This window comes from Prosopis cineraria, unplaced genomic scaffold, assembly GCF_029017545.1.
Source record: "Prosopis cineraria cultivar Desert tree isolate PC_DT_omini unplaced genomic scaffold, ASM2901754v1 PC14, whole genome shotgun sequence".
Lineage (NCBI taxonomy): Eukaryota > Viridiplantae > Streptophyta > Magnoliopsida > Fabales > Fabaceae > Prosopis > Prosopis cineraria.
In genome coordinates this window covers 20,109,379-20,135,769 of record NW_026555345.1, presented here as the reverse complement: position 1 = coordinate 20,135,769, position 26,391 = coordinate 20,109,379, and the positions used below count along the sequence as shown (strand labels likewise).

The 26,391-nt window shown below is 32.0% G+C and overlaps 1 protein-coding gene across 1 annotated transcript; it reads left to right on the top strand.

The window, feature by feature from the left end:
* Window positions 1-1,819: 1,819 nt before the first annotated feature.
* On the top strand, window positions 1,820-3,436 carry LOC129292355 (F-box/kelch-repeat protein At3g23880-like). Its single transcript, XM_054929923.1, has 2 exons — window positions 1,820-2,936; window positions 3,318-3,436. Exon 1 carries the CDS (start codon window positions 1,820-1,822, stop codon window positions 2,921-2,923), a length of 1,104 nt encoding a protein of 367 aa, XP_054785898.1. The 3' UTR covers window positions 2,924-2,936; window positions 3,318-3,436.
* The last annotated feature ends 22,955 nt before the right edge of the window (window positions 3,437-26,391 follow it).

Below are 26,391 nucleotides of genomic sequence, written 5' to 3'. Positions count from 1 at the left end.
AATTTAATATTTTAAGAAGGAGAAGTACAAAACTAAAGATGATATATATATATATATATATAGATTCAAGTCTAATGGATTATTTTATGATAATTGACATTTACATGTATTTGATTGAGAAAAGAAATAACCCAATATAAGATACTAAAATTACACTATTTCCACAAGCCATTAGATTCAGGAGGTAGTGGAAGTTTTATTAAGTCGTAATGACTTTGGGTTAAGTGGCATGAAGATATATTAGAATGAAGTAAGAAGAGTTTAGGTGGAAGCAAGTGGGTTTTTCAGAATGCACTTTCAACAAGGGGAATATATATATACAACCACCCTTTCCCATATTCCTCTAATGCAACTATATTTATACCCATTAGCCTTGTACACATTCTTTCTTTCTTTCCTTCTGCAACCCAAAACCGAGAGATAGTGAGGAAAGTTGGAGAATTATGGGAGGAAGAAAAGAAGAAACTGAAGAACTAGCTAAGTGATTTAAGCTAAGGAGAAGGAAAGAAAAGTTAAAATACACATACGGTAGCAATCTTGCACTTTACTCTTGTATGTATTGGTTGCTTGCGTAAGTTTTGACGTGTTTATGTGCTTTGATTGTTTTTGAAAGAGCTAGTTTTTCCAATGCAAGGCTAAGCAGATTTGAAATCAAGATTCAATATGATGAATGTTCTTCTTTTCCATGATTCTTTTACCGTGCATGATTATGGTTACATGCTTATAAGGCACGTTAATTTATTTGAGCTAATCATGAACATCATAAGTAAATGTAATTTTTTCTACTTAGATTATTATAATCTCACCCTCCAACAATTTATTAACCATGCAAGGATCAAGCTCAAGCAAAGACAACAATTTTTGAAGTTTGATTCCATGGTAAATATTATTGTGCTGAATCTGTATTAATATTTTTACAAGTGCGTGTAAATATGGAGCTGCAAAGTTACTGAAACTTGCTGTGGAAATATGTTAGTTGGTATTTCAAAATGAAAGTTGTTTTATTTTGGTTGCATGTAATGACTCAAAACATGCCAAGTCTACCTACTTATAACCAAATTACCATGTGAATGTTGTTAATGGGTATGCTTGCATAATATTTAGTTTTGTATTGATGCTAGAGTTGGAAAACCATGAGTATTTTTTCCTAGACATAACATGTTTAAAGCTTTAAAATGACACGAACATTACTCTATTTGAGTCAGTAGAAGTTAAGATTTGATTTGTCAAACATGCAAGTTCAGCAATATCGGTAAAAGTTGGCGCCAGATTGGGAGCAAAATTTAACCAAAACTCTATCAACAGAGCCATCCAATTTAAGGATGATTGTGACATTTCGTAAGACCTAATTATTTTTTACATATTTTAGGAAGATTATTTTTTATTTTTGCAACTTTTTTGATAAATTCATAATCATGGATTTTTTGTCTTAATATTTTACTTTTCTTCTTCAAAATAAGACTGCAAACCCCATCAATTCTTTTTGAGATGCTACTGAAAAATTATATTTGTATACTGCCTAATAATATTGACATTATATTGAACAGTGAGAGATACACTGTTATATATATTGGATGGTGATACCATATGGATCGCGAGCTAGCTGCCTCAAAGGGCGTAAAAAGAAGTTGGAGACTACTAATAGCGCGCTATGAAATTTTGGATCACCGCTTGTTTCACAACTAATTAATCATTTTCATTTATTTGAATAATTTTCTTTTCGAAAAACATATATATAAATATGCATCAAGATTTAAAATCATAATTCCATCAAATGCTATCTCCCTCATTCCTTCTTTCCCTAACCTCCCTCACAACGATGGACGACCTTCCTAGAGATTTGAAATTAGAAATCCTTCTTTACTTGCCCATCAAATCTCTCTTGCGACTAAAATGCACCTCCAAATCATGGCTCTCTCTTATCTCTGACCCCTACTTTACCAAATTGCATTTTAAACGATCTTCCCAATGCCCAGGTCGAATCTTTTATCCAGTTGGTTCCGAAATTCTATCCATAGATTTCAACACATCCCTTCACGAAGATTCTGCTATTGTCAAGCTTGACCTTCCCCTTTTAAAACTACACGTTGATGTCAATTTTATATTGTGTTCTTGCCGAGGGTTTATATTTCTTAAGCCTAGAAATGAACCCACAATTTTCCTTTGGAACCCCACCACAAGGGTCTACAAACAAGTCCCAATACCTCAACCACATGACTCCATACTTCTATATGGCTTTTGTTATGATGAGTTCGTTGATGACTACTTAATAGTGCTTGCATCAAAATACAAGACTAGTGATAGTTCATTTTATTTTCTTTCAGGCTTTGATGTCTTCTCTGTTAGAACCAACTCATGGGAGAAACATGTATTTGGCCAACTTATCATCACTTCAAATAATTCGCCATCTATTGGTTCCATCTCAAACAAAGCTATTCATTGGATAGTTCGGATTAATCCATCATATGGAGAGAAACGAGAAGAACTGATTGCATTTGATATTACAAAAAAGAAGTTACAAGAGATTCCTTTGCCCCATGAGTTAGAGATTGAATTGTTGAGAGGAATATATACTTTGTACGTACATGAAGGATGCATCGGTCTGGTCGTCAGTGGGATTTTCGCAGATGAGATATGGGTCATGAGGGAGTATGGCGTGAAATCATCTTGGACTAAGATTTTCTCTAGGCCTTTTAATGGAGAGCGTGTATATAATTGCATATTTCCATTATCCCCAACCAAAGATGGGCAACTTGTTGCAGTGTATAACCATAGATTAACAAAATGGAGTGAGAAAGGAGAATTGCAAGAACACTGTCCATATTTCAACCAAGAAAAAATAGAACGTCATTCACCATGTTGTTGTAGTGACTCTTTTTACCCAGCAGCTGCCTACGTTGAAACTTTACTTTCTCTCCCTTGAGTTGCTTGATCAGGTACATAATTTATCTCATCCTAGTATTTTGATAAAGATTAACTTAGATATACCATTATTATGTTTCTTCTTTGTTTTTCATATTAAGGATTGCATAAAACGGTAATATATATATATATATATATATATATTTGTGTGCATGCATGTGCTGTGGAAAACTTGAAGAGATCTGACAATAATTAATGTTGAAACACATTTTAATTTAGAAATCTATGGCAGAAAGATTCCTAAAACTTCTATCATTTGTGTCCTTGACATTGTTAACCATAAATATGATTGTTACATTTTTTTTATTTAATTTCACACAAACATTAATGTATTTTTTTTTTTGGAGCTTTCATGTTGCTATTCTTAGCATACATTCTAATTTTTGTAATGGCAGGACGACAAGACAAAACAGCCTTTGTAATGATCTTCTCATGCCGCGTAGCTTAATTATGAACAAATCAAGATTCGTCCTTTAGTAGATTGAAGCCAGGAATATCACATCTTTAATTTGTATCTTTAATCTCTTTTTCCTTGAGAAAGGCGTTTTATTTTCCTAATTTAATTTTCATGACTATGTTTCACTTAGTCATTTGAAGGTTGGTTTACTATTGCTCATTGTTAAGTTTTGTCATTAAACATGAACAAGAAATTGTCATCACAAAAAAATCAACTTTCTCAACAGTATCAAAATTAGCCGCGAGGAAAGTTTTCAATGGTTATAATATATATATATATATATATATAATCTTCATAATGTCGTTATGAAAGTTTCTATTGCTAATTTTTATATTGACTACAAATGAATGTTTCCATTAAAAGTTTTCCTTTTAGCAACAATACAAGAAAGAAACCATAGTGACTAGAAATTTGTCATGATGATATTTAGTCACTATTGAATGCCATGTTTTTAGTGGTGACCTTTTTTTGTTGTCAATAAAAGTTTTAGAGCTTAGTTAGATTAATGTTTACACAGAACTATATTTTGCATAAACAATAGTTTGCAAATTAAAGTTGGGTTAAAATTATAATGTCATTTATATTTTGATACTCTTCTCCAAAAAGTCAATTTAACAAATCAAAATTTGATTATTTGATATAATTAAAAAATAAGTTTAAATATATACTACTACAAAAAAGGAAATAATATATGGTTATTTTTGCCTATATTAGATGGTTATGTCATTAATGTGTCTTTCAAGGATATTAATAAAATAATGGTGAATCAAAGTTAAGGAATAAAAATAATATATACCTCAAGAATTTGACTAGATGACTAGGCCACAGTGCAACTATCCATCTTGCTAGGGCTTATGTGCTCAAAAGGTGACTTCCTAGAATTGTTAGCCCTAAGTAGTGCCTCAATCATTTTTTGATGCACTTTCACTTGTTGTTTTAAAGCATTAAACTCAGTTGAAGAGGGCACATCTTTTGGAGTCTTTTTTTCCACTATTTGTTTCCTTGAGGCCCCCATGCCAACACCCCTAACACGACCTAGGTGATCACAATTCTCCAATGCCTTTTCTAAGACATCTTCGTCTTAGGGAAGCTTGCCTTTAGAAACTTCTTCTAAGATGACACTCTATTCATCATAATTTGGAAAACAAAAGTTATTAACATAGCAATTATTAACATTTTATACAAAGTTGAGAATGAAAGTACTTACAACTTTTTTAGCAAGTTCTCGAACATGTTCATCCACATAATTGCCATCTTTATCAGTCGAACCTAATATAAAGAGTATGGCCTGTGATATAGAGCTCTCTAGTGTGCCCTTTTCATCAATCTATGCATTAAAATACATCAGTGACATCACATATTGCATATCAATTAATAAATTCAAAACATACCACTTATTGCTCAATTCTTGAATACCCTAAGTGCCCTTTTAAGAAAGGGAAGAGATTTTTTACCCTCAACTCTTTATTCTTTTGGCTCAGTTCCTAAAAAAATTAAATAAAAAGTACCATAATTCTAGTGATCAATTCATATAAAATTATTACATAAAATATCATGATCCTTACCAAGAATTATTTGTTAAGGCACCTGGCAATAAAAGTATCCCAATGCTCTTGTTTGACAATAGGTCTTATCAACTTAGGGACTGTAGGACTAATATGGCCACCGGCATGAGTTATGTATTTTAATCCTACAAAATATTAGAATGCTTGATGTGCCTTATATGCTACTTCCGTGACAAAATACCTTCGATTGGCATCAATCTCAAATGCTGACTACTCAATCAACAAATTTAAGATATAAGTTAGAAAATTGACATGATAATATAATAAACTAATTAATATTATAAATACATATATATTAACTCAACTTGTTCCCATATGAAATCCATGGAGGCTGAATCTATATCATACTAACTATTAATTGATAATCCTAAATGCCCTTTGGTCACAGCCTCGATATAGCTAACAAATTTATGCTTATTAGTCCTAATTGGTTGACCCTTTGAATTTCACTGAAGAGAATATTTCTGTCTAGCCAACCGTCTTTGATTAACCTCACCCATCAATACCAAGCCTTTCTTAATTGATGAAGCCACAGTTTCTTAAGCATTTTTAGCCATAGGTTGACTGGTGGATGTAAAGGGATGATCACCTATCAACAGGTCAGGAAGTGAGTTAGTTGGCGAGGTAGGGGGTGAACTGGTGGCACTTAAAGGATTATCAAATAGGTTATTGGTCAGAATGAGGTCACCAAGTCTCCTAGGTTGTATTTTGGGAGCCATTTACCTATAATGAAATAGTTCAAAGATAAAATATAAATAGTAATTAATAAAATTAAAATACACAAGGCATAAATAAAACACAAATAGTAATTAAGAAAACCACAAGATTAAGTTAATCTTTTTCTTTTCCTCGTCATCTTTTAAACTTTTTCTACCTTGATAGCTCGATTTAATTTCTTAATCTTCTTTTTCATTCTTTTATCCTTTTTTGAAATTCAAATACCTTTATTGTGATCATGTCTTATATAGTTAGCACTATCTTCAATGAGATTGCTTTCAAGCGCAGTCTCCTTAAATAGATCATTCTCAACAAAATCAATCATCTCTCTAATTATTTTGTTTGACAATAAAACAATGGACCAATTTTGCTTTACAAGATCAAGAATATAGAATACTTGTTTATCCTGCGATGCCAAAATAAAAGGCTCATCTTTATTTTCATGCCTTGTAAGATTCACTTGTATGAACCTAGATGAAGCATCAATTTAAAGGTCACTTTTATAATCAACCCAATTACAACTAAAGATCGAAGCTTTAAATTTATCATAGTCCAACTCCCATATGCTTTTAATCACTCCAAAATATTACATTGATCCATATATAGGATTTTTGTCTTTCACACTGGAAATATACATCACTTCAGCTATAAGAGTTACACCATTATTCTGTATTATGCTCCAATCATCCAGCTCTTTAGTGTTGAATGTGTATCCATTAATTACATAGCTATTATAAGAGACAACTTGTATGTTTAGACTCATAGACAACCATTTTACTCTTTCAAAAACAGAATTATGATTAAAATTGCACTTGTTAAAAACATGCTTTTTTAACCAATCTATGAAATGTTTATTATGTTCTTTCTCATACCAAGTTTTAGTTCTTCCAGGATTATCCTTCCTAATGTTGAACTTATGCTTGTCTGCATACTCGCCAACATCTTTAGAGTTATTCAACACATACAGGTGTGCTTGCTTCCTAATGGTTTTTGGAGATAGTAACTAATTTAATCCTCTTCATTCCTTCTCCATTTTCTCTTCTCATATGCCTATCTACTGGAATCTCAACATATTTGCCATCTCTCAAGTACTCTTGATAGAATTCAACAACCTCTTCACTAATGTACCTTTCAACAATGCAACCTTCAGGTCTACTTCAGTTTTTCATATACCCTTTTAGTACTTTCATGTTACGTTTAATCAGGTACATCCATATCAAATAAGCTAGGTCACACATTTATACCTCCTTAACTAAGTAAATAGTAAGGTGTTCCCATTATGTCAAAAAATGCAAGTGGGAAATACGTTTTAAGTTCACATAATGTCCTTATAATTCAATCTTGTAACCTTAACAATTTGTGAGGGTTGATCACTTTGCTATAAATAGACTTAAAAAAGAAACACAGTTTAGTTATCACATTATGTACTCCATTGGGTAAAATAAAATATATTGCTATTGGAAGAAAATTTTCCATCAAGACAAGATAGTCTTGAGATTTTAAACCTTTCAACTTTAAGTCTTTCATTGACACAAGATTTTTCACATTGGAAGAGTAACCCTTTGGAACTTTAATTGCACCAAGAAATTCAATAATGACCTTTTTTTCTTTTTTGGACAATGCATGAGCTGCTAGACGAAGAAATGTATGACTTCCATTCTCCTCTAGTGCCAAGTCTTCCCTTATACCCGTAGAAACCATGCCTAGCCTCATTTTTATGCCATCTTTGCTCTTTTCTGGAATAAATAGTAATGTACCAATAATGCTTTCACACACATTTTTTTCAATGTGCATTATATTAAGAAAATGCTGTACATCCAAGGTCATCCAATATGGCAAATGAAAGAAAATATATCTTTTCTTCCACCCACATGTACTAACGTACCTTATAAAAGGTTTTCCAAATTTAATACCCAAATTCTTAACCTTTTCAAATAGCTGATCATTGGATAAGAATGGAGGTAGCCTACCTTCTTCTAGATTACCATCAAAAGATTTTCTTAACCTTTGATAGTAATATTGTTGAGGTAACTATCTATAATGTCCCATGTAGCCATTTTTCATATTATGTTGACTATGTGCTATCTTCACAAATATGGCATCTAAGTTTTCCTTTGATCCTATGCCCAGACAAATTATCATATGCCAAAAAGCCATTGATTGAGCCAAACAATATGGCTTTCAAATTAAATGTTTCCTTCCTATACATATCATACATTTCAACCCCAATCACAATAGCTTCAAATCTTTAATTAGAGGAGCCAAGTATATGTCTATATCATTTCCTAGTTATTTTAGCCTAGAAATTAACATGGACATCATCAAATACTTGCGCTTCATGCATAGCCATGAAGGTAGATTATAAATAATTAACATCACTGACCATGTACTATGAGTACTACTTTACATGCCATGTGGATTCATTATATTGGTAGCTAGTGTGAGGTGTAGGTTTCTAGAATCTTTCACAAAGTTTGGGTACTCTCGATCAACCTTTTCCCATTATATAGAGTCAATAAGATGCCTTAGCATACCATCTGTAATCCTCTCATTTTGTATGCCATGTCAAATTTTTTGAATCTACTATACTGCTATACAAGCATTTAAACCTAGGCATAATGGGAAAGTACCATACCACCTTCTCTGGACTCTTTTCATTATCCTTATAATGTGATGCATTACATTTAGGACACTCAGTTAATGATGCATATTCATTTCGAAGCAAAGTGCAATCCTTAGGGCAAGCATATATCTTCTCATAACTCATGCCTATAGATCACAACACTTGTTTTGCATTGTATGTTCAGGTTGGAAGCTTATTACCCTTCAATAGCATTTCATGAATAAGTGAAAGAAATTCTGTGAAGATCGCATTAGCTAACCTGCCTCTTACTTTCAAGTTGAACAATCTCAACACAATGGTTAATTTTGAGAATTCTGTGTAATTAGTGTATAAAGGTGTCCCTGCAACATTTCTCAACCTCTCAAGCATTTTTTGGACAATCTCGAAGTTCCTTTTTAATAGCATTTGTCATCTCTTTAACATGATCATCCTCGCCTATACTTGTTTCGAAATCATGTGACACGTATGTATTGCGATACTCATGACTTCTATTGGTCATATCCCTCAACTCACCATGCTTGTATGAACATGTATAAGTATGATCAATTTCAAAGAACACTAAATAATCTTCCAACTCACTGGCACTAACCCAATTCAAGAGGCCATATTTACCACAAGGGCACACAATGCTATTATGATCTGCCTCATGCTCTAATGCAAATCTAATGAATTCCTTCACCCCATCGCCATATTCTTTTGTGACTCTATTTGCAAACATCTATTTCTTATCCATGATCTCTCTCAATCTAACAAGAATTGTTGAGGGAAATGATATTAGTGACTCAATCATATTGAAAGAGTTAGTTTAATGAATATATTAATTACTAACTCAATCAATCATAAGTCACATGCTTTCACACACACACACACATATTATCCCTCTCTAATATAAATTTAAGATAATACTTACAATTATATTAAATTAATTGTAAGTATTTTATCTTATGTGAAAACTTGCCAACAAGTGAATTCTTTTATTTATAAATTATAAATAATTTATAACATTTATTTTTATAATTTTTTAGGCATTGTATTTGAATATATATGTATATATATATATAATCCAAACAACATCAGGGCCCATGTGTTTAACATTAAAAAATAATTTTTAAAAAATTTAGAGGTTTTATAAAAAGTGATTTATTTTGTAAACATTTTTAAAAAAAATAGAAATCATTTATGTTGGTTACAATCATAAAAAATAATTTTTTACTTATAATAATAAGTAATATATATATATATATATATATATCAATATTAATATTAATATATAGGCCCAACTATTATAAAAATTATATATCATTAATTTATAAAAAAACTGATTTCATTGAAAATTTATATCCCTATTCAAAACAAATGAAAAAATTTTCTTGTATAAAAAAAATTCCTTTTAATTTTAAAAAAAATTAAAGAAAAGAACCCTTAAAATGCCAAACCATTAATTTCAAACAAAAATTCAGCAATGTAATGGCATAAAAATAAAATTTTTTTAGGCATTTTGCCCTTTTTCCAATCACATCATCATCATCATCATCATCATAATCATCATCAAAAACATCAATATCACATGCTATCAAAACTACAAATTACACATAAGTAATAATTTCAAATAAGCTAAAAGTACTCATATACAATTCCAATCACCATGAAATTTTATATATTACTCAATCATCAATCAAAGGATCAAACGATAAAAAATATTCACTCAAACAAGTTAAATATTATTCAAACAAAAAATACATAAAAATAGACAATAAATTTAGATAAAAATAAAAAATAAATATAACTCTCTTCTAATCATATATTATTAGTCCAACATGCATTTGCAAGTAACCCATAACTTAAACTTTATGTGGGTTCTTGCCAAAGGTTATTTTTTTCTATGAAGCATTTCATCGAACACCTTGTGTGCAACACCAATAACACAAAATTAATATAATATAATCTAATAAATCAAAAGTCTAATCAAGAATCAGTAATTCATACAACAATCAAATATAAAAATTAAGTTAAATCATTTTAGAGAGCAAGAGATTTAGAAGAAATGAGAAAAGAAAATGCAAGCACTTATAGAATGGGGGGCATGAGGAGAGACAAGAGGTGTGGGAGATGAAGAGCATTGTCGTTGGTGGCAAAGCAAGAGAAGAGAGGTGTGGGAGAGCAAGAGACAGCTTTGAAGAGATCAAATGGCTACACGCGAGAGCTCTGGAGGGAGTGACATGCCAAACAAGGAAGAAAATGATTCTACATAAAATGAATATGATCTGCAAATGCTGATATAAATGGACATATTGGACGATTAAAATATTAACTGCCCAATATTCATGATCTTTATTGGATAGTTATTCAAAATAACCCTCCAATAAAGTTAAAAAAAGCATAAAAAATGAAAAATTCAAATATATATTGGATGGTTTTAAAAATAATTGTCCAATATATGTCTTATATTGGATGGTTACTTGTTGAATTGTCCAATATTCTATTTTATTGGATAGTTATAATTATAACCATCTAATAAGGCCTGTCATATATTTTCATTTCTGTAGTAGTGATATAATAACTAAAAAGGATGTGGATGATTAAAAAAAAGAAGGGTTAATGAGCAAATAAGACCTTAAACTACTGCTCAAAAATTGCCCTAGACCTTGAACTTTTAAAATATGTAAAATAAACCCTAAACTTTTAAATTCATAGCAAAATAAACCCTGACCGCTAACTTTTTAACACCGTTATTGCCTACACAGGTACTGTTCAGGATTTATTTTCTTACAAATTTAACATTAATTGTTACAGTACCCACATGGATAGTAATGGTGTTAAAAAAGTTAGTGATTAGGATTTATTTTGCTATGAATTTAAAAGTTTAGGATTTATTTTACATATTTTAAATGTTCAGGTCCAAGGCAATTTTTGAGCAAGAGTTCAGGGTTCTATTTACTCATTAACCTAAAAAAGAACTAAAAAGGACATGAGTAGTATGTCTCTCTCTCACTCACACACAATATATAAGTATGTAATTTGATAAATTTAAAAAATATTAAAATTATAATTATAATTATAAAAATAAGAGTTAATGTATTAATGTAAAAAAAATTTTAAATACTAAAAAACTTAATTGGATCTATTTAAAGAATTTATATATTACAGATAATAAAAATGTTAAATTTTAAATAATAAAAATATCAAATTTAAAAATGTGAAAAGATAAATAGGATATTTAATAAATTTAAAATGCATTAAATGATGTGTACTAAAAATTAAATTTCAACATAACCAATGTAAAAGTTTCAAGATTTAACTGTTGGCCTAACTATAGTTGGAAAAGAAAAGTTTATTTACCAACTACTCTTACTCATCCCCATAACTAGCTTTTAAGCCTACAAATTATAGCTTAAGCCAATTAAATTTGTAGTCAAAGTATATTAAGTAAATTATTATCGATAGTAAAAAAAATCATAAGTAATTGGTTTGTAATTTACAATTAATTTTTGTAAATTTCCAACTAAATATTTACTTGATTTCTCAAGTGGTTTATCTATATGTTGATAGTAAAAAAATTGAGATTTACAATTGACTTTTGTAAATTCCCAACTAACCTTACAAATAATCTTAATTATATTTAGTGAATTTTTCAATTGATTATTTACATTTTTTAATTGCAAGGAAGGACCATGTTATTAATGTTGTTATTAATGTTCAGATGGGGTCCCTAATTATCATTTTCTCTTATTAATATTCAATTTAATTGGGGTAATTTTCCTAAAGATATTTTCATATGCTTAAAATATTTTGAGTGCACAAGTATGGTCCAAACTTGGGTAAAAGAGTACATTGACCCCTAAACTACAAGTCCAAAAATATTTGGAACCCTAAGCTTAATAAAAGTTAACTTTGACCATTAGTTGACCATAAAATGACAGAGATCCACTACTACAGAAAATACCCATATTTGACACTTATTTTTTACAATACTTAATAGTTTTTAACCGTCAAGTAAGGGTGCGACATATATTAAAGAAATAATACTTGACGGTTTTTAACCGCTAAGTATTAATCTTATACTTGACGGTTATTTGAAAAAAAAACCATCAAGTATATGAACTAAGAATGCACTTTTCAAAATAAATACTTAACACTTGTTTCAAAACAAGCGTAAATACTTGACGGTTATAAGGAAATAAGTATCAAGTATTGATGGCCAAAACCTGCAAGTTCGTTTGGCCATAAATACTTTATGCTTGTTTCCTTATAACCGTCAAGTATTTACAAATACTTGACGCTTGTTTCAAAACAAGCGTCAAGTATATTGATACTTGACAATTATTTTGAAATAACCATCCATCAAGTATTTATGGCATAATTTTTTTGAATATGGTGGCTGCTTTTAAAGCAGCCCCCCTGCATAAAGATACAGATAAAGATAAAAACCAGCCAGCCAGCAACGAAAATAATGCAATATAATGAATGTTTGTAATAGTATCTCCTATCTAATTAACATAAAAATTCCTCTACATTTAACCTTAAAATCTAAAAATTCTATACTCAACTTATTTACAAACTAATGTTCCAAAACTAAGTGGGCTATCCCATAAAAATTGGCCCAAAAAATGTGTATATAAATGTAACTAACTATTGTACCGACCTAACTACTGTTGCTACCCACATATTGAAAACACATTGGGCCACCTCTTCAAGGACCTTTTCTACATGTACAGTTGTATAACGAACGCAATAGACGTCCTCGAAGTACTGTAAGCAAATAGTCACAACAATTTCAAGTTAATAGGTAGCTAATTAAAATTGTTTAAAATTTATAATTGAAGTGTAATTAAATTTTATATATATACCTTGTCAGATAATATGGTAGGGGCATGAGTGATAATGTCCTTCATGAATTTCATTAAGCAATAACCACAGTCATTGCTCTGATCTGGCTGGAATGGACACTATAAAAAAAACACATATCAATGAAATTGTAAAATATAATGAGACAATTTCTTGATTAAAAACTTGACCAATTGAATGAATACCTTAACAGTGACCCATTTCTCTGAAGATTTGAATGCCCTCATCTTAGGGGACACAGTCATATTGGTCGCAATGCGATACAACACCACGGCTTTAAGAAGGAATTATGGAATGAATGTGAGAAATATATATATGAATGAAAACTAAAAATAAAAAGAAATAACAAGTAAAAAAATCTAACTTACTCATTAAAAAGTACCACTATATCTTCCCTGTTGCTTGGCTTTCCATTAAGGGAATCGAGATACCATATTTTTGGAGCAACGGGATTAACCATAATAAGCATCCAATGTCCCCTAACAAGAAACAACACATGTTACCAAACAAATAAATGTAAAAAAAATTTACTCATAACAAATATTAACAACTCACCCTTGGTAGTAAGGAGCGAGAAATAAAGTATCCTTCGCTGCTCCCCTTTCTCAAAATTGATCCAAAAGCATTGTTACTTGATTTTCAAGGGCTTCCTTTGTAATATGATTGTGGGGAGAGACATCATGAGGATTAACCAGCTTGATCTTCGACTTGAGGCCACCAGGAACCACGAATGAGGTATAAAGGTGACTTAGGTAAAAAAATATATAAGTTAATATGCTTGCATACTCACACACATAAATAATTCAAGAAATTAACTAATAAATCTTGAAGAATTACCTCATGTAGAAAGTCATCAAACTAATGCTTTCCCTATTGTGCTTGAGGATTTCATTCAAAATTTCATCCCGAACGACTTCAAATGATGCTCTACCAAATAGCCCATCATCAAAATTAATGATATCCCCAATTGACACTTGACGAATCATCCTCATAGCCGAAGCATAGGTCTCAAGAGAGTCACGGAATTTGTTTTCTACAACAGGCATAGGCACTGCATGTTGTGAAACTGTGGCTGACTCTTTAGTATGGCCTGACACCTTGCCCTTCAATTTGCTTTTCCCCCTTGGCTATACAATGAAAAAGTTAGACATATATATATATATATATATTAAAGATTCTAAATAATTATATAAATTATATATACCTTTTTCTTTATTGGCAAGGGGTCTTTTATCGGCTTTGGTGTACCAATCATAACAAGGTGGTTGGGCTATGCAATGAAGCTCCCCAACGTATCTCCTACCGTCTGCATCTCATCGGTAGGATAAGATAATGGATACTTGGGGTCAATTACAACAAGCAAGAAAACCCTAATGCAATTGGGTGGGAGGGGAAGGTTATAAATTGTGTACCTGAAAATGTTATACACACGTCCCGTTGCAACTACTTTGCGTGACAGATCATCTACTAAACAGTTGCAGTCATTCTCGCCCTAAATAAATGAAGAATGTCAGTTGTTTAGACAAAAAATTAGTTAAGCAAATTTAGAAGAGAAAATGCATTACCTCGGGTATTTTGTTTGAAGAGACTGTACAGCTATCTTTCCCGCTGGGGCTAATGTCAGCCAAAAGCCTCCCAGGGATCTGCCCCTTCAATAGCATGTCAATTAACTTCGCCTGGGCTTCTAGCTGTTGCTTTATAACAGCTTGCTCTTTTTTTAACTCTTGGACCTCGGATGAAGAAGCCAATGTTCGCTTCTTAATTTTGCCAAAGTATTGCTTCTTTGTGACACCGAAGCCGACACCCCTAACACGACTAGGGTGGTCAGGGGTCCCCAATGCTCTAGCTAAGATCTCATCACCAGTTAAAAGAAAATAGATCTCTTCTTCCATCCAGTTGTCCCAAGGTGCCTTACAAATGGTTTGCCAAATTCAATATCCAAATTCTTAATCTTCTTAAACAACTCATCACCAGTTAATGGCAAAGGTGTCTTACCTTCTTCTGGATTTCCATTAAATGCTTTTCTCAACTGCCGATAATGATGTTCTTGGTATAAAAACCTACAGTGCCTGAGGTAAACATTCTTCATCCCATATTGAAGCCTCATAGAATGTGTTCCCTCTTCACAAATAGGGCATCCAAGGTGCCCTTTAATGCTATACCCTGACAGATTACCATAAGCAGGAAAGTCATTGATTGTACTGAAGAGCATAGCTCTTAAATTAAATCTTTCTTCTCTATACCCATCATATATCTCTATACCTGACTCCCATATGATCTTCAAGTCATCAATTAAAGGAGCTAAATATATGTCTATATCATTCCCAGGTTGCTTAGGTCCTGCAATCAGCATGGACAACATCATATACTTGCGCTTCATGTAAAGCCATGGAGGAAGGTTATAAATCACCAAAATGACTGGCCAAGTGCTATGGCTACTACTTTGAATCCCATGAGGATTCATCAAGTCGGTAGACAATGCAAGGCATAGATTCCTACTCTCTTCCCCGAATTCAGGGTACTCATAATCAATCTTTCTCCATTATGGAGAATCAGCAGGATGATGAAGCATGCCGTCTTTTATCCTTTCATCCGCATGCTATGTTAAGCTTTTCACAATTTCTGCCCTGCTATACATGCGTCTAAATCTAGGCATGATTGGAAAATACCATAGTGCCTTCGCGGGACTTGATCCATTCTGCTTGTAGCGTGAGGCATGACACTTCAGACACTCGGTTAATGATGCATATTCATTCCGAAATATAAAAGGCAATTATTAGGGCACGAGTGTATCTTTTCATAACTCATGCCAATTGATCACAATACTTGTTTTGTGTCATATATTCGACAAGGAAGCTCATTTTCCTTGGGAAGTAATTCTACTTTCAAATACTCAAGCAACTCAGTAAAGCTCGCATTACTCCATCCATATTTTGCCTTCATGTTGTACAATTTTAACACTGCTGATAACTTTGATGCACTACAACCAGCATACAATAGTGTCTTCACATCACTTTTCAACTTTTCAAACATTTTCGGACAATCCTCGAGGTCCTTTTCAACTGCTTTGGCCATCTGTTCAAGACAATCTTCCTCAAGTGTGCATATGTCAAACAAAATCATCAGGAGATGATGCACAGCTTTCACTATGCTTCTGGCTGTAACCAATATCATCTCTTATCTCTCCATGCATTGTCCAATCCATCCCATTAACCACTAAGTGTTCTTCACAAGTATCTGGACTAACCCGCTTCACAAGACTGCACTTTAAACATGGGCAAACACTCCTAGTAGGATCCTCCACATGCTTAACTGCAAGCTTAACAAAATTTACCACCCCATCCCAATATTCCTTAAATAGACGATTGGTAGACATCCATTCCTTATCCATAATTCCTAGAAACATTAAGAGAGAAATATGATTAGTGACTTTGACTACTCCTAGATTATGGGAGAATTAGATACAAAGATCAATCAATCAGTAAGTCACTAACCACATGTTTGCACATTCCCTCTTTAATCTTGTTTAAAACTAATAATTATATTTTAATGCTAGCCATTGAAATAATTTTGACTTGAAAAAGAGAGTTTTCTGGGCTTTATCCCCTCTCTCTATTAATCTAAATGACAACAACAATAGCATCCACAACAACAATCACATAAAGTTATATTCAAGAATAATTTAAAAAAATTGATAGTATATATAACGGCTTAAAATGAGTATTACCAGGTCTTTATGCCTTTAGAAAAATCAAGTTATCCATAATGAGACTATATATGATCCAACAACAATAATAACAACATTAATAAGAAACCCAATTTTAATTAAACTCATATTAAACCACATCAAATACTATATAAATATCAATTTAAAATCTCAAAAATATTTTTTCATAAGCCAATTCTCAATCAATTGAAAAAACTAGTAATGTGAAAATTGACAAGTCAAGGAATATAAATCTTAATTAATCATTTAATTTTAGAACAAACACTTAGAACTTAAAACAAGGTAATTAGGTGGTATACTATTTTCATATCCTTAATGAATCTTTTCATATTAGCAAAATAATTGGATGATCCATTAATTCAATAACTAAGCTCCCAAAAACTCAAAACTTCAAACACTCACTAAGAACAATAATGCAAATCAAAATAAGTAACATATAAACTATTTATTGCGTATGAAAATTAAAATCAACAACCCATACATTCAAAATGAAGATTAATGATTAGAAAAGCAAGAACCTACCTCAACAAGAACAGGGAACGCCGACTGTGTAAAAAAACAGAGATGAGAGTGTGTTGCAGAGTGGTAGAGACTAAGAATCCAAACAAATGAGTGCCCACGAGACTTATGGAGGTCGAGAATCAAAAACCCCTTAAGAATCGAGACCGAAAATGTGTTTTTTTGACAGTTAGATTGACAAAATATGGGTTTCTATGGCTCTGGGTTTGTTTCTGAAAACGAAGGATTGCAGAAATGGAGAGTGAAAAAGAAATTTAGAGGGAATTTAAATGACAATACTTGACAGTTATTATGAAATAACCGTCAAGTATTACATATTTGATGCTTCTTTTAAAAGAACCGTCAAGTATATGGTAGACAAACTTGACGGTTATTTCAAAACAAGCGTCAAGTATGTGAAAAAATTTAATTTTTTTTCTACTATTAATTTGACGTTTGTTTATCGAAGACCAACGTGTAAACTTTAACTTTATATTACGGTTATTTATAAAAAAACATCAAATATATATACTTGACGGTTATCTTTAAATAACCGTCAAGTATCTGCCTAAATATTTAACGCTTGTTTTGTAAAAACCGTCAAGTATTCTCCACCTTTTTTATTTGTCATTTTTTTCAAATAAACATCAATTATAGGGCATCAATTATACACTTTTCTGTAGTAATGATCTCAAATATTACAAAAAAGGACCAATAAAATTTTCTTGGTCCTTGTATATGATATTTGAATCCTTTGCTATGATTTTTTGGTCTTTTCTTTTCATTTTTTTAAGTAATTTTCTCTCTTTTTTTATTAAGTAATGGTTAAAGTTAACTTTTATTAATGATAAGGGCCAGATTGCACTTTTTTCAATAGGAATATTCCACAAAAAATTAGTTACAAGTCCCAAATGCTCATGGAATAATAGTTTAGATGCTAATTTACTCTTTTACCCTCTAAGCTTTTATTTTATATTATTTCTAGGTCTATTTTAACAATCAAATCTACTTAAATTTTCCTTTTATAATCTTCAAAAAAACTTAGAATTATAATGATTAAATGTTAGAATAATTTTTACCTTCTCCCTACTTGATATAGCTGCTCCAAGTTTCAACAGTTTCTTAATTTTTTGGACATCAGAATGGAACTGGTGACATGTTTTGTTCTAGTCATCAATTACTAATACTTCCCTGGTGCTTGAAAAACACCAAAAATTTGAATAGCTTTCAAACTGGAGTTAAAAAAAAAGGAAAATGACTACCAGGTTTCCTATAATCATTTTAAATACCCAAAATCCTACAAAATTTATAAATAGTTTTCAAGTTCTGTATTAGATGTAAATAAGATTAAAGTAACAACTATCAAAATGCCCAGACTATAAACAACTATTCATCAGGACTTAAATGTAAATAAGATTAAAGTAACATCCCCATGCATTACTATAATGATAGGTTTATCTCTAGATTGAGTGATAGAATCGGCAAGACCCACAGGGTTTACTTAAATACACTTGCAGACTTCACAGCCAAGGAGGCTAAGGTTGAAAGGGGCTGCTATGCTTGTTTATGTGTAGAACTAAATGAATAGATGTACACAATTATTTGATGCCAAGGAGAGGACTACAAAAGAGATCATTCGTAGCTGCTTACACTTTGTTGCCGAAAGTAGTGCTGATGAGAAATGGATGCATCAAATCTTCAATGATATTAAGGAACCGGAGTCTCACTAGAATCTACCACCCCATGGCACTGCGTGTTGATATTGATGGCTCAGTCTGGTAGAACAATCATGCGGCATGTTGAGGAGTAATTAGAAATGCAAGTGGAGATTGGCTAATGGGGTTCATGAAATACATAGCAGGTTGCCTTGGCTATTAAAACTAGGTTAGAGGCGTGCAAAAGTCTGGACTTCTCCATGGTTTGCATTCATTCAAATTTGTCTAGCACCATTAGACTCTTGTCTCATGATATTTTGATAGATCACCCACTTCGTCAGGTCTTATTTGATGTCCGTGATCTTTTATATCATCAATGGGAAGTTCATATCAAAGAGTAACCATGTAATGTTGTTCGTTGTGCAGATTCTCTAGCTCAAAATGCGCATTCAGATGTTTTTAATGTTTAATGTGTCCCAACTATCCCACCCAGCTGTGCCCAAATCATTTTGAAGATTTGCATTGTGTGCATTGTTAGATTTTGAACAATATTAAACTCATATCCAAGTTATAAACACCATTTGTCTAGTTATAAATGTCATTTGTCATGTTGTAAAAACTTAGAATTTGGGATTTGGAAGTATTTTGTGCATTTCATGAGACCTGTTAGTAATTAAATCTATTATATAAGACCCAGATATGATTTTCCTAAAAAACTATATGAGGACGGTGAACTGACCAACACTAAAAGAAAAAAAAGAGACTTTTAGCAACGACTCTAAAAAGTTATCGCTGAAAATGAATAATCTGCGGTTTAGCGGTGACTTTTTTGAGTCACTATAAAAAGTGAGACTTTTAGTGGCAACTTCAAATGTTTTCGTTGAAAGTTTGACTTTGGTATTATCATCATAATTTTTTATTTTTTTTAATCCAATATTTAACATTTGAAGACATTAATTTTGTTTAATATAATGAGTTTTCATTTAATATATTTTATGGTTAAATTGTAACTTTATTTAATGTTAATGAATCAGACTATAGAATTAAGCCAAATTATATTATTTTACATCAATTTTTGTTATCAAGTAATGTTTGGTTAGATTCGATCCAACTATTTAGGCCAATTTGGTTAATTGGTTTTGATCAATTAACATCAAATCTAACTAAATTGATCAATGCATACCCCTATGTGAAGTGATAAATTCATCAAAAAACTTAATGTTTGATATTTTAATTTGGAATGCATATAATGTGGTAATGAGTCTCTATTTTTCAAATGTTTTATGATTAAATTATATTTTAAAGGGTTAATAAGCAAAATAGAACTTTAACTCTTGCTCAAAAAGCACCCTGAACCCTGAACTCTTAAAATATACAAAATAAATACTAAACTTTTAAATTCATAGCAAATTAAACCCTACCATTACCTTTTTTTAATGCCATTATTGTTCACTGTGGGTCCTAATTAATTAACGCTATAGACCCTAAACTATTACGTGAGAAGCAACTTGGACCTTGAACAAAGTTTAAGCAAATTACCCCTACCATTTATATATAGAACATTGAGTATTATGTAAACCAATTAGCCTCAACATGATTCGCTACGATGACCCATAATTTTGTGAAATGACATTTTTTTGCCTTTTTTTGCAATGTTTTTCAAATGATTGGTATCTCATACTTCCGTATACTTTATAACTCTAATTTAGACTTATTTTGAATAATGTTTTTTATTTAATGGTTAAAACTTGAGATCCCATTAGAAAGGAAGTTTAAATATTATATAATTTTACAAACAATTTAAATATCATATGTTGTGGCATCATGGCAAATTGCTGTTATGACAGCACACCAAGACCAACTGTGGAGCATGTCATTTCACCAACATTCAATTTAAACTATTCAAATGTCCACATGTAGCTCATTGAGCCATCTAACTATTGGCATTGGTTTCACACCCATACACTGTATGTCGCACCCAAAAATGCAATGCGGATGGCGCGAGAGCAGAAGTTCCAGCCTTCGGAAGGGAGACCAGAGAAATGGGAGTCGCCACCAAGATTTTGAGGAAAATCTCGAAAAATCGTTTAAAGGTGGATAAGGGTGGTCTGCGAAAACAAAAAATAGGTTCGGGAGTCGGTTGAGTGTGGGGAAGGTGTTAAGCACCCCACAACACCCGTTCGTAAGAACGGTTACCTAAAGTTTGTTGTGCTAAATTAATATGGTTTTAAAGTTATTTTAATTATCCCTTTCTTATTCATGTATTTAATATAAAAATGATAATAATTAAGTGAAACATATTTATTTATTTACGAGGAGGACTTGACTCAGAATCTGACTCTGAGGCCTATGTACCCTGTGATAGGGATCAAAGTCCACGTAGTTCGGGTTGGTAATTGTTTGTGGGTGAAAATATATTTTTTTGAAGAGAAATTAATTAAAAATAATTCACTATTTTGCAAGTAAAACAATTTATGAAATTTTGATATGTGTCTTTTAAGTTGCAAAAAGTAATTTAATTTCAACTATTTTCTCAAATTTTTTTTAAATTTTTGGAATAAAGAAAAGAAAAGGGTTTAAAAATTATTTTTATTTTTATTTTTATATTTTATGATGGGAATTAAATTATAATACCTATAGAGCCTTATTGACTTTTACGGTAATACAATTATTCTTTATATCTGTAGAGAATTCAAACTCTCACACGATAAAAGAGTTTAACAACTTAGTTTATTTACTTAAATTTTTAAATATTAATAATATCATTATTTTTTTTAGTATATTCACACATATATACTTTTTTTTAAAAGACTCTTAATCATCATACTTGTAAAGCCTTATTGACTTTTACGGTAATAGGATTATCCTAAATATCTGCAGAGATTCACAATCCTCACACTATAAAGGATTAAATATTATATATTTTAATGCGTAATTATACAGTTTGTATTTTAATTCTAGAGGTCTATGGATATTCAAGAATTTCATATGACCAAAAGACATAATTGGCAAATATAATTATAATCTAAATTCATTAATTAAATTAATTAAAATTATAAAAACCATATTATATTTTATTTGCAAAAATTCATTTATTTATTTACTATATACAAAGTGATAATCAAATTATCTACGAGGATTTATTATCCTACACGATGATATATTTAATTTAAGTTTCAACGAAGATTTTTGAAATCTCTCATTAGACTTAAAACATTTTATTGAAATCTCTCATTAGTCTTAACAAATTTTCATGATTAATAAGCAAGCATAATGATAAATTTTCAATCACTAAGAAATTAGTAATTCAATTGAACTATATTCTTTGATCGCTAAGGGGTATAGGATCATATCTAGTCTCATATATAGGTGGACAATGATCCATGAAAACTTGAAAAAAAATGTGATTCAAACTCAACCTTTAATTGATGCTTTAAAACTTGAGAACATACTCTTATATTTCCTAATATATCATCAAACACTAAATTTGGATAGCTCTTCCTAATGCAAGCAGTAAGATTATGAAGTCACCATTTTAAAGAACTAGATTGTTAATTCATCTTTAAGCATTTAAATAGATTTAAATATGCATTAATCACCAAGTCCGAACAAATAATCACTCAGTACATGCCCATATTAAAAAAATTAAACCTAATTTCACAGGTTCCTTCTTCAATATATATGCACACAAAATTTATCACAGCCATAATCGCGTTAGCAATCCTTCAAGCAAAATATTTAGCCAAACCTGTTAATGCTGTTAATGCAGGCTCAATGCTTTTTTTTTTTTTTTTTTTTGAGAAGGAAGTCAAGACCTCATCCATGAACCAGGTCACTCTGAATCATATGCCACACACAAAGCCATGCATCTCGTGAAAATACAGGGGTCCTAATCTCAACAAAGGCTGTATATGAAAGCAGATGAGGGACGGTGCACTATCCTGATTCCTCTTCTATTATTTTTTGAACTTCACGATCGCTGCTCCTTCTCATTCCTCCCCCCAGTGCTTTTCTACGTGTTCATACCTGCTCCTCCATGCTCTTTTTTTTTTACTCCTCCAGTTTTTTTTTTGCTGGGTTTGTTTCTAGCTTCCCTTCCTTACTCGGCCTCTGTTTCTTCCCCCTAAAAATCTGGAGCCAAAATCATAGGCCCTCTCCTTTTTTTCGGTCAACTCCCTTCATCGTTGAAGCCACCGTCTTCTTTTTCCTCGTGAACGTCTGGTTTTCGTTTCTTTCTCCATTTTCGTTTCTCTCCTTCTATGCTCTGGTTTTCTTCTATTTTTTTTTTGTCCATCCTCGGTCTCTCCTTCCTCCATTTTTCCTCATCCTGATGCTCTGTTTCTGCTTCCTTTTCTGTCTCCTCTCAGACTCGCCTACTCAGTCTTTTTCTTGTTTTTATATCTGCTTTCTTCTCCTCGGTTTCCATGCTCTGTTTTTGCTTCTCATCTCCCTCTCTTCCCCGTCTCTGCTTCTCAATTTTCTACTCTTCTTTTTCTGTTTCTTTCTTCTCATCGTCCATCCCTCCTCCATTCCTACTCTCGGTCCCTTCTTTTACGTGCAAACTCCCCTCCTTTGTCTGCCTGTGTGATTGCGGTCCATGCTCTGTTTTTCTTCCCCCCCTTTTTTTGTTCATCCTTGCTCCTCCTCTCTTCTCTCTGCCACTGAAAGGATCTTAAGATGCTGTCCTTTTATCCATTTTCTCTACCTGCGTGAGTCTATGACTTTGGATACTCCCCGTGGCTTCCTTTGCTCTGCTCCATCCTCCCCCCTTGTGACTGGCGTAGATGAGAGTATATATATTTTTTCGTCTGCTGTGTTCGTCCCTTTTCTCTTCTCTCTCTGTGTTTTCCGTGTGTAGTAGAAAGTCTGCTCTCCTCTTCCTTTTTTCTGCATTTTCAGAGAGACCAAGCTTTATGCATGCATGCGTCTCCCTTCTGCTCGCTCGCGTGTGTCTGTGTTTTCTCTGCCAAGTGAATGCGTGTCTATTTCTCTGCTTTATTCTCTGTCTGTTGCGTGCATGCATGTGTTTCATGTTCGGCTTTCTTCTTCTTTTCCCTGTGCTCTGCTTCGGCCATAACGTGCATGATTTTTCTTTTTCTCTCCTTCTGTACGCGCGCACACACACAGATATATATATATATATATATATATATTTAACCATAATTTTTTAGTTGTTTATTTATATATTTTTTAAAAATAATCTTTAAAGGATTGAATTTTCATTTTTTTTTATATTTATTATATTTTTAGTTGTGTTAATGAGCTAAAGAAATAAAGTCTTAATCAGTAGATTATAATATTAAACCCTATTAATTAAAGTGTTTTTTTATTTTAAAAATATAATCCTAAAAAGAATTAAATTTTATTTTTGTATTTTTTTGATTATTTATTATTATTTTTAGAAAATGGCCGAACAAAATACGGTATTCAACACTGTACCATTTAGAAATTTGACACTCGAACACAATTTGGTCCATTTTCAATTTAGAACCACAACATGGGTGTCCAAATTTTCCAACCTAGTGTCAATGGCCTTAGAACCACTTGAACTAACTCAAATGAATTATAAACAATCTGATAAACCAATCATACAACAACAATAACATTTCAAACAAAGACTAATCATTGAAAACCCCGAATTCACCATAATTTAAGGCATAACAATAAATCACATTTAACATTCTCTTGGCCATTAAACACATACAAACAACACAACAACTCACTTGCATTAGTATCTCAGCCCCTGACAATAATTTCATCACAATTACAATATCTCAGGCCGAGATACCATAATTACACAATATCGTGCAAGTGAAATAAAATAACATATGTTCTTAAGCTGGCATATTAATACAATAATTTGTTACCAAAATAGTGGAGAAGAGCTATACAAAACTTAGCTCCTCAAATCCCTAGCTAAGTCTACCTTCGCTTTGACCCTATCGAGGCATTCACCTATAAAATGTAACAACGAGATGAGCCAAGAACATAGTAACTAAATAATCTAATCAAACTATTCAAGCATGAGAACAGTTAGTGCGTATGTGAATGTAAACACCGTATTTTGTCCGGACATTTTTTTTTAAATTTGATAATAAATAATCAAAAAATATAAAAATGAAAAAAATAAAATTTAATCCTTTTAGGATTATATTTTCAAAACAAATTTTTTTAGTTGATAGGGCTTAATTTTAATTTTTTTATTAGAATTTTATTTCTTTTAGTTCATTAAAATAATCAAAAAAAATCTTGTTTAAATTATTAAAATCTTTCCCAAATTATCTCAATCATCCAAAATATTGGGAGTCAACTTTTGAGAGTTAACTTTTCTCTCTTTAAATCTTAGTTTTCATTAAACATATATATATATATATATATATATTAAATATATATATATATATACATCTATGTGTGTGTGTGTTTAAAAATTAAATAATTAAAAGAAAAAAAAAAGAAGAAGGCTTATCACAAGCCTTATGCGGTTCACATACACTCACTTTCAACACACAAAAAAAGAAGACAACCGCACAGCGCACACACACGCAAAGAAAAGAGTCAGAGACTCATGCAGAAAAAGAAACACATGCACGTACGAAAAAGTAAAGAAAAGCAAATGTGGACACTCACGCGAGCAGAAAAAACTGGGCAGCAGTAAAAGCAAAATAGAAGTGCAGCATGCACGAAAAAAGCAGAAAAAGCTGAGAAAAAGGGAAGAGAGATAGAGAGCATGAAAGGTAGAACACAGCGGGACAGAAGAAAGAAGAAATCGGAGAGCAAAAAGAGAGCACAGAAAAATAAAGAAGAAATTTGAGACGGAGACATAGGAGAGCAGAGCGAGAAAGCACGTAAACTCTCTCTCACACGCAAGCTTCCTTGTTTCTACTCTAAAAGGGATGAAGAAAATAGAAAGAGGAGGAGAAAAACGGGAGGAATGGAAGAAAACAAAAAAAACAGAGCATGGAGATAAGGAGAGACAGGAACGTTTCAGTGTGAGGGAGAGGGACCGAGAAGGAGACGAGCTTTTTCCTGAAAAAAGAAGAGTGGGAGAGCATGAGCAAGAGACTGAGAGAGATGAGTCTTCTTCTAAAAAGAAAACAAAGACTGACTAGACCGAGGAAGGAGACTAATCCAAAACTGAAAAAAGAGCCAACAACGCGAGAGAGAGAGCCAAAAATGAGAAGCAAGGATGGTGAAGACAAAAACAGAGTAAAACCACGCTGGTAACTTTCAGCAAGATGAGAAAAGGAAAAGCAAGATGAGAAAAGGAAAAGAAGAGAGAGACTGAGAGAGAGCGAAACAGAGCATAAGAGACGCAGGAGAGAGAGGGAGAAAGAGACTGAGAAGAGAGAGCACGAGACCAAGAAAGGAGGAGCAGAACGCAG